Source organism: Astyanax mexicanus, chromosome 3, assembly GCF_023375975.1.
Source record: "Astyanax mexicanus isolate ESR-SI-001 chromosome 3, AstMex3_surface, whole genome shotgun sequence".
Taxonomy (NCBI): domain Eukaryota; kingdom Metazoa; phylum Chordata; class Actinopteri; order Characiformes; family Acestrorhamphidae; genus Astyanax; species Astyanax mexicanus.
The window spans coordinates 43699582-43709788 of NC_064410.1; the positions used below are offsets into that span (position 1 = coordinate 43699582).

Genomic DNA, 10207 nt, shown 5'->3' on the forward strand with positions numbered 1-10207 from the left:
TCAATGTAACATGGTGCATACAATTTAAGGTGGAACATAAAAATCGAAAAAGAAACCAACTACAACCTGATACATTTTATACATTTACAGAATTCATAGGTGCTCCATGTGTGTTTATCTTGTTTGTATTTTTTTTCTCTCTTTTTATTGAATTAAAGTGCACTTAAACAATTAAATAAAGAACAAAACAAAATCTACATAAACATCCAAATACATATCCAAATATCCTTTCAGTCTAAGTCCTTATTGGTTTCAGTAAATATAACATGAGGAACGTTTGTATCCTACTCCTATAGCTTGTACTAAACTCTCGTAGGGTCGAAAGTGACATTTTAATAATTATTAATATTATTATTTAAAGGGAGCACATATTACCTGAAAGTATTGTGAGTGAATTTCCCCAAACATTAAAAGCTTTAAATGAACGTTGATTCATTTTCAGAATGTCAACATTAACTGCTGTCTATTTCCCCTTTTAAAGGTTGTTTAAATGTTAGTTTTTCATTGTCAACATTAAAGGAAGTAATTCAACAAAAAAAAATTTTTATTTCATTTTGTCGTCAGGGTAGTAAGTAAATTAGATATGTCCTACCTTAGTATTTGTATACCTTATGTTTTACTAGTCAGAATTACATTTTGCAGATATCTAGAATGACGATTTCTGGTAGTATAAAGTAATTTTAGATCTCTGTATCTGTAATTATAGTTAAAAGAGTACAATTACATGTAAATCAGTAGTAACTATTTGACTATTTGATTATCTTAATGATATGCCGTCCTGGTAATGTAGTCAGAATGGATTTATAGATAAAATATCTAGATAAAATATTTTTAAAGTTAAAACAGATTTTAGGCTTCCAATTTGGGTTGGGTCAGAGTGGATTTGAATCTGAAACCTGCAGAAAGGTTAATCTCCAGAAGGGGGCGTTAGTAGGCATTGTTGTAAAGCTGAATAAATGCAGGAAGCCCTTTTTGTGTGTAAACAGAAAATGAATTGTTCATTAGCAAAACATACAGCTCTGGAAAAAAATAAGAGACCACTTAAAATTGATGAGTTTCTTTGATTTTACCAAATTGAAAACGTCTGGAATATAATCAAGAGGAAGATGGATGATCACAAGCCATCACACCAATCTGAACTGCTTGATTTTTTGCACCAGCAGTGGCATAAAGTTATGCAAAAGCAGTGTGTAAGACTGGTGGAGAACATGCCAAGAGGTGTGAAAACTGTGATTAAAAAAACAGGGTTATTCCACCACATATTGATTTCTGAACTCTTAAAACTTTATGAATATGAACTTGTTTTCTTTGCAATATTCAAGGTCTGAAAGCTTTGCATCTTTTTGTTGTTGTTATTTCAGCCATTTTCATTTTCTGCAAATAAATGCTCTAAATGACAATATTCTTATTAGGAATTTGGAATAAATATTGTCTGCAGTTTATAGAATAAAACAACAATGTCCATTTTACTCAAACATATACCTATAAAGAGCAAAATCAAAGAAACTGATTCAGAAACTGATGTAGTCTTTTCATTTTTTCCAGAGCTGTATATTATTTTTCTAATATTTCTAAAGTGCTGAATGTGCTGCTTAGATTTATATATGGTTTCAGTGTAATCTAGCTTGTTTATGTTATACATGCTATGAAATGTAGCAAATTACTAATAATGTAAAGTAGTTCTTTAATAATAATTTCTGCACATTTACATCTGTACATTTTAGTAATCACCAAATGAATATTGTACATACTACACACATTTGCAAACAAAGAAACAAGAAACAATCAAGACATTTTTGTTGTATTATTAATATAAAAAAGTTTCTTTCCAAAATACATTATAGAACTAAATACATTCAAATTACCACAATAACACACTGGTTGTTCTTATCATCTCATTATCATTGTATCATCGTATCTGACTCCTTACATCTTCTTTTTTGGATATAAAAAATACATTTTTGTCAAATTTGAGGCAAAACTTTTATAAATTAGCAAGTTATGATTGCTTCTCAGATTTTTCTGTGTAAGCTGGTTTGTAGTTTATAGGCACCATTGGTACACTACTCCCTTCACACTCTTCACATCTGCGTCTAGTGACGTGGCTTCCTTTGTGGGTGAGGTGCAGAATGCGCATGGCAATCAGGTAGAAGATCTCAGACACGTTCAGGACAATGCAGATGGCTGAGGCCCCCACCATGAAGTATGTGAAGACCCTCTTCTCGGTGGGTCGTGGTATATAACACGTCACCTGTCTGCAGGGCTCGATGTCGCAGACCACACTGCGAGGCATGTCGAAGTTGTGGTAGAGCAGATGCAGCAGGTAGAGGAAGCCCACCTCTATGGCTGTCTTGAAGAACAGGCTGAAGAGATAAGTCCACCACAGGCCGCCATGTTTCTGTCCAGGGTTATCATAGAGTTTGGCGTCTTCGCCGTGGGTCAGGCGGTACTTGCGCTCACGGTCCTCACGGTACCACACATGCATCACCACCAAGAAGGAAGGACAGGTGACGAAGATGAGCTGTAGGGCCCACAGTCGTGTGTGAATGATGGGGAAGAAGTAGTTGTAGCAGGCGTTGGGGCAGCCAGGTCTTTTGGTGTCGCAGTCAAAGTCTTTCTGATCATCGTTCCAAACTCGCTCGGCCGCTACCACAAACACCATGACGCGGAACACGAAAACCAAGGACAGCCAGATGCGTCCAAAACCTGTGGAGTATTTATTTACTCCACTGAGGAGGGACTCGAGGGTCTTCCAATCCATTGGTGTAGATTATAGAGAAGTTCACAGATATATTTCTGGTCTTAGTAAGGAAACTGCAGAAGATGACTGGCAGAATAGTGGATTACCAACCTGTATAAACTAATAAAAGACAAGAAGAAAACCACTCTTATTAAGACAGTTTATGAATGAGTATAAAGGCACAACTTACACATATTACAAAATTTGGTCTAAAGATTAAAAACACACATTTTTGACCAAGGCAAATCTGTGAAACTGGGTCTTTTATATCAGAAAATCTGGCCTTTTAGTATCTTTTCAATTAGAGCCCTGTTGAAAAATTCAGCTCAGGACCAGAAAAAACTATGTTGGTTGGCTAGCTCAATAACTAGCTATCAACTAAGCATAGGTTATGTTTTCTCTGGATGACCATCTGGATTTTTCCAGCAAGGTCTCATGTTTAGATAACTCTCATTTAAATCTGAACTACTCAATGGATACTTCTGTACAAAATATGTGAGTCCATGCCACAGTAAAAAAACAATAAGTGCATATAAACAGTCATTGGTCAATGACAAACTGATAGCACACCATTACATAAAAGACGTCGACTAACACAGTACCAAAACAGTACCAAGAAATAATGAAATCCAAGTTAGAATTCTTCATTTTAATAGACATACTGATATCATTTATAAATGCAATATTTTTAGATTAAACTAGACATCCACTATAAGCTCAAAGTCTGAAGTCAAGGTAGACCTTTATGGTGTCATTGTAAGTTAATTTCCCAAATCTCACAAGCTGTTACATGTATTGCTTCTTAGTTTTGCACAGATAATAAAATACAAATGCAAAAATGCAAAAGACTGAGGTAACATACCTCTATAAATCTGCTTGGTCCAGCATTTTATAATGTGAGTCTGTTGCTGGAGTCATCTCAAACCTCTTCCAAACTTCTTCTTTGGCATCCATTCACTCTTGTGCTGTATGGAACACCAGAGTCTTTTTTTCTAAAGTTTCAGTAAGAGGTGTGGTTTCACCACTCTCCCACTCTTTCTTATCTCACATGGGAGGTTGGACATAGAACGAAACGTAAAGTGGCCACAACAGTTTCAGTACTAGGAAGTTTAGTGTCTATTATTATTTATACTTTTTATATTAAATTATATTATTTTTGTCAGCTAGTTTAACTAGCATCTTTTAAAATACTGACACCAACTCTTACCCTAAGCAAGTATGATTTGGACTTTTTTACAGGTGTTTAATTAGGCATATGATAAGAGCAAAAAGTAAAATATTACTCTGCTTTAAATATTGCTTAATTTAAACAAAAGTACAAAAGTATTTGCCCTCAAAGTAAAACTACAATGATTCGTTATGGCTCTAATGTCCTATAATCGTTTTTGTAACAAAGCTTCAATTCAGTTTATGTTAATTGACTCACTTTTGCTACCAGTAATTTAATAGAATATTATTAATTGGTCTTTAACTGGCACTGATTTCTATTAAAATTATTTATAAACACAAAACACTGAAAGCCAGTGTTTAGGTAGAAGGAAGTGGCCATTAATAATGTTTTTGAAAGATATATTTGCACATTTCGTACAAGTTTAAATTTAATGCATACTTTCTTTAAACACAGGTTAATATATATGAGTTTATTATATTGCATCTCTGTACTCCATATATTTGATCATTTGTGTTGGCATAGGCACTCCCAAAATGTTACGCTGTTGTGCTGATGTTGAACCGGATGCTTGCACTGGGTTGCTAAGTGTAACAGGTCAAAATGAGTTCAAAACAAAGTGCACACTGTACCCTGATTGATGAGCTTCTGCTTTCTTGGTTTACTTTTTTTAATTCACACATAAATCACAAAGAACATTAAAATACATGATGTGTAATGTAGTGGAGTAAAACTGAAATACTACAGGAAAAGTAAAACAGGTGCATTAAAAAGCTGCTTAATTACAGTAATTACTACTGCTGTCGACCACTGGCACTTTTGGCTAAAAGAGATCAGTACTATACAATCCTGAAAATGTTTTTGTTTGTTTCAGAACAGTGGAACCCTTTTTTTGGAGTTCAACCTCACACTGCAAAAAATAAAATCTTAGCAAGTGAATTTTTCTAAATTTAAGGCAATAAATCTTATTTTGTTCTCTGTGTCTTACTAAGCATTGTAAGTGTTAGATTATTATCTTAATCATTCTTACTTAGAATTTGTACCTTATTTTAAGTCATTTGAACTTAAAATAAGCACAATCAAGCAGCAATCAAGTTATTCTCATTCTTGTATCCAAAAACAGTTACTTAGTTTTGCTTGATTTAGGTGTTACTTCACTCATTTTGAGACTTTGCCATTGCTTTTTGTAAGAAATCTTACTAAGAAAATTTTGCTTACCCCATTGGCAGATTTTTTGCTTAATATACATATATTTGTCTTAATTTTGCATATATTTTGTCTAGTGTTTGCCAATGGATTTTTTGCAGTGCATAAAGAACCATCTATGCATGCTAAGGTGGAGCAGCATTGAAGCATTCAGTTGAGTTGCTATGGTTGTTGAGTTATCTATAATAACTTATTTTTAGATTTTTTCGTCCCTTTAAATTAAATCTATGTTCCATCTGGTAACAGGAACGCACCTGGTGACTCATGTGACTGGCTGGACCTTATATGTTATCACATCCTGTGGTGCTGTGTAGGCATGGGGCCTATCTTCACCCTGTATGAGGAATGAATATTCACCGCCGCTGGTGGATATCAGTCAGACCAACTCTGTCTACGACTTCTGACGCAGAGATAAGCTGTATCGCTTTATACTTATTCTTTATTTATTCAAGAAAATAAACATACAGAAGAAAAGTTCTGGACTAAGATAACACAGAGGTGCAGACACACACCTAATGTTCCTTAAACTAATGAGGCTAATATTTTATAATGCATATGATTAATACTGTACCTAGCTCACAGAAGGATATTGAATAATCAAAGATGTTTGTTTTTCAGGGAGTTACTCTAGCTATTGCAGTACTTTGCAGTGATATTACGGGTGTTGGTTTCTTCATCATACTCCTTCCTTTTAAATAAAACAAATGATAAATTGCCAGATAGAAGCACGTGCCTCTACACATGAATGAACACACCTGTATCATACAGTCAGGCAGGATTTTAATGGTAAATGGAAATGAAAGCGATACTCTCAAAACTAGGGCTGGGCAAAATGACATTATTTTAATATATTGTGACAAATAATAAAAATCTCTGTGTATATTGTGGATTTCATCAGTGCTTACAAAACACCAACTGCACATTGGAATAATTAGTCATGTTAAATTGGATGAAGTGCAGCACATTTTAAATAAAAATAACTTTAGTACTTAATTAACGTTTTGTCTTTATCTGCCACTATTAATTCATTTTGTCTGCATATAAAATATGTTACCTATAAATAGAGTATACAATTGTCATGCTTTGCTCAGTCCTGCTTACAACTTACTGAGGTGTCTTTTTAAAAAGTCAAGCACACAATTTATACTGGCCCAAAGGTTTTCGTTTGTTTAACGTTAGGAGAAAAAAGGAGCACCTTGCCATCTAGGTTCCCATATTTAATGTTTTGGGTTTGTGTTGCTTACAGCTGCACTGACAGTATTGCAGAGGTAGATGGAGGAATAGATTCCACAAAATACCTGCAAATCCTGGATAGAAAATGTCAGATCATTTATTTAAAGGCTGAAGCTGAAAATAGGATGAAAACAATACAATGATCCAAAAATACCTTAAAGCCAACGTGGACTGCCTGAAGAGACACAAAATATAGTTATTATTGTTGTACTCACTCTCCGCTGACCTTAACGTCATAGAAAGTTTGTGATTTCTGACTCTGGAAGTTGCCTACACTTATCCACAAGCCCATCAATGATCTTGGCATTCTTGACAAATGATCAATAGTTTCAGTAATTGTGTTGTGTTTAAACCTGACCTGCAGTGATGTAAACATCATAATATACCACAGTACTGTACAGCAATATGTTTAATCATAAGCCCTGTATTGTGATAGCAATGGTATCATCGAGTTCCTGCTTATAACAGCCATAATCTCCTCAGATGATCTTACTAGGGCATTTATTGACCAGTGTAATGTATTATTGAAAAATAAATCAATAAACGTGATGGCTACCTGATACTTACTATGATGAATTATAATAAAACATTACTGATATTTATAGCTCTCAGACACTAGTCTAAATCAAAAGCTGAAAATGGACAAATTCATAGATATTGTTGGTTTAGTATTAATTTCTTAAGATTTTGTTGACCTATTAGTAGTTTAGAGTGTATTATATAGAAATTATATTCATTTATTTAATAATAGTGTAAAGAAAAGTACACAAAATAAGGGTACAGTTGTAGGAGTTAAATTATGATTTATTATGAGATAACCCATTTCTTATTTTAGTTACATATTAGACATAGTGACATTCATTACAAAAAAACCTGCATGATATTCAGACACTGTCAATCACACAAATACACACACAAACAAAACATCTCATATGTAGTATTTCCAGTTTTTTTTTTTGTTCTTTTTATAAAATGTCTGTGAACATGTTCAGTTACAATATTTATTAGTCCTTATCTTTGGACATCTCTCTTATTCTTAGAAAAGTTTTTTGGATTCTTCTGGATACAATTCAAGAAAATGCCAAGCTGTATGCAGGAGCACTGGAGTCCTCAGCAGAAGGGTGACCATTGCCCTGGTCCAGCAGAGACTTCTCCTGCAAGTTCTCTTGATTGTGTTTGCTAGCCAGAGTGGAGATAGTTGTAACTTGGCACTCTGGTTTGTTGATCTTGTGTTCAACGACACATTCACGGCATCGCTTACAAATCAAGTACATTATCTCACATAGGGTCAGCAGGATGCAGACCAAGCTGACCACTACCAGGAAGATGGTGAAGATGCGCTTTTCAGTGGGCCGGCCGATGTAGCAGTCTGTCACCTGAGGGCATGGAGGCACGTTACATCTCACCAGGAGAGGATAGAAGTTGGCCTCATAGATGTAGAACACCAGGAAGATGAACACAGCATCCACTGCCATCTTGAATATAAGGCTGAAAAGGTATGTCCACCACAGTCCACCTCGTTTCTTACTGGTGTCCTGGTAGAGGTGAGGACAGCCCTCGCCATACTTCAGCTGATGTTTCCTCTCACGGTCGTCCCTGTATGCCACATGCAGGACTACCATGAGAGATGGGCAGGTGACGAAGATGAGCTGGAGTGCCCACAGCCGAGAGTGGGACACTGGGAAGAAGTGGTCATAGCAGACGTTGTGGCAGCCTGGCTCCCTGGTGTTGCAGTCAAAGTCCTTCTGCTCATCACCCCAGACCTTCTCAGCTGCCACCAGAAGCACCAGCAAGCGGAAGATGAACACCACTGACAGCCAGATGCGTCCAAAAGCTGTAGAGTACTTGTTGACTCCACTGACGAGACCCTGAAGAAAAGCCCAGTTCATTTTGAAAGACTATGTGGCCTAACTGTAGGGTGCAAACAGCTGAACTAAGTAGACTTCACTGGTATTGTTCTGTGCTGGTACAAATGCCTAGGTGTGCCACCTCCTTTAGCTATTATGTGTCTGAAGTGGGACCAACTGAGTGAAGTAAGTAAACATAAGGAGGGAGAGAGAGAGAGAGAGAGAGAGAGAGAGAGAGAGAGAGAGAGAGAGAGAGATTGTGTGCCACAGAGGGTGAGGCTGACTCTTATGGTTATCAAATTTATTTGTAAGGTCTATGAAACCCCTGCAGCAGTTAACTCCTTTTTAGTAGATTTCTAGCCCACTATGCATCACAAATTACATATATATTTTCTTAATAGCCATGAGTACAGTTTTTTTTTTTTTTTTTTTTTTTTTACAAATGTTCAAAGATAAAGTTTACATTCATTACTCAGGTAAAAGTATAGATACTAGGGTTTAAATTACTTCTGTAAAAGTTAAAGTATCACCTCAAGCTTTTTACTCAAGTACAAGTGTAAAAGTACTGGTTTACTTACTTAAAGTATAAAAGTAAAAGTAATGTAAAATGTAGGAAAAATATATTTAAGGACAAAAACCTAGGCCGTGCCACAGGCTCCTATAATGCACTACCCCCTCCCCAAAACACATTTTTCTAAAAGCCATAATGACTATAATGTTATATAAAATGTTATTGTTGAAAAAAGTGGGATGCACTAGGCTGATTGTTTCAGCCGCACATGTGTCTACTGAAATTGAATGCATTTTAGTACTATATATATATATATATATATATATATATATATATATATATATATATATATATATATATTAAATAAACTTAGTTGGGAAGCTTAGTTGGGACAGTCTCTGCTACAGATCATCTTCATACTAGGCTACATACATCTATTATGTATCTATTGACACCTCTGCAAATGATACTCAATGTTCTAGGCTATAATTTGACATGGTATTCAAACATTGTTAACATTTAAAATTAATTACTTGAAGTTTCTGAATTCATTGACGTTTATCTTTGCTTCATTTAGCTATATTGTACCTTTTTAACTCATAGGAAGCACTCTGCAACTATATTTAGTTAATATGAAAAGAACATTGGCAACAAGCCCAAAATCAACTCCTCCACTACACCCACAACATAAATGTGTATCATATTCAATTTTACCTGGCCATTTTCCAGTCTTTCTTTTATCCTTAGAATTAAAAAAGGTTCTCTCAGATTGTACGTGAAGCTGTTTTCTGATTGGCTGCCCTGCATATTGCCTCTTTTAAAAAGCTATCTAGGTGAAACCTACACACCCACATTGGTTGAGTTCATTTGGTTTGTCATTGTTGACTGTTAATGTTTTTTTCTAGTATGTTTAAAAAAACGTTGCTTAGGATTAAGCTACAAAATATATCAGCTTAAGTAAGATTTTGGCTATGTTGGAAATATAATATACAGCAAAACTTTCTATGAATATTTTGATGTGTTCCATTTATGGTTTTGACTTCAGCCTGGGATTATTTGACACCACTTGAACGCAGCAACACTCCTTGTAACTTCAGAGTCCAATCTTAGGGAGCACAACTGGCCTTGCTCTCTCTGGGTGGGTAGATGGTGCTCTCTCCCAACATCACTAAAGGGTGATGTCGATCAGCACGAGGAGCTGATGTATCAGAAACGGGTTGTTGCACTTTCCTCCAAACACTTTCCTCCAGCAGCAGTTCAAAGGCATGTGATAGTGTTGGGGCATCACTAGTGATAGGGGAGTCCGAATGAGTGGGTTTGGTAATTGGCCATGTAAATGGTAAAAAAATAAATAAAAATAAAATAAAGGTTTTTATTTCAAGGAATTATGAAGCGTTTCTATTAGCTTGTTTCAAAAAAAGGAATACAACTCACAAATGTAGATAATGTACATAGTTTTGCATGAAAGTGATGAAACAAAAATGTCATTACAAAAATTAATT

At 35.3% G+C, this 10207-nt stretch overlaps 2 protein-coding genes across 2 annotated transcripts; both read right to left on the minus strand.

Annotated features, from left to right (window-relative positions):
* Positions 1-1664: 1664 nt before the first annotated feature.
* LOC103027006 (gap junction beta-3 protein-like) lies at positions 1665-3701 on the minus strand. Its single transcript, XM_007249425.4, has 2 exons — positions 3603-3701; positions 1665-2860 (listed from the first exon to the last, which is right to left on the minus strand). Exon 2 carries the CDS (start codon positions 2759-2761, stop codon positions 2000-2002), a length of 762 nt encoding a protein of 253 aa, XP_007249487.1. The 5' UTR covers positions 2762-2860; positions 3603-3701; the 3' UTR covers positions 1665-1999.
* A 3453-nt stretch (positions 3702-7154) lies between these two features.
* LOC103026708 (gap junction beta-4 protein-like) lies at positions 7155-8258 on the minus strand. Its single transcript, XM_007249424.3, has one exon. The coding sequence runs from the start codon at positions 8234-8236 to the stop codon at positions 7418-7420; it is 819 nt and encodes a 272-aa protein (XP_007249486.1). The 5' UTR covers positions 8237-8258; the 3' UTR covers positions 7155-7417.
* Between the last annotated feature and the right edge of the window lie 1949 nt (positions 8259-10207).

Coding starts and splice junctions, on each gene's coding strand:
- LOC103027006 (XM_007249425.4), bottom strand. CDS start 2,761: ATGGATTGGAAGACCCTCGAGTCCCTCCTCAGTGGAGTAAATAAATAC.
- LOC103026708 (XM_007249424.3), bottom strand. CDS start 8,236: ATGAACTGGGCTTTTCTTCAGGGTCTCGTCAGTGGAGTCAACAAGTAC.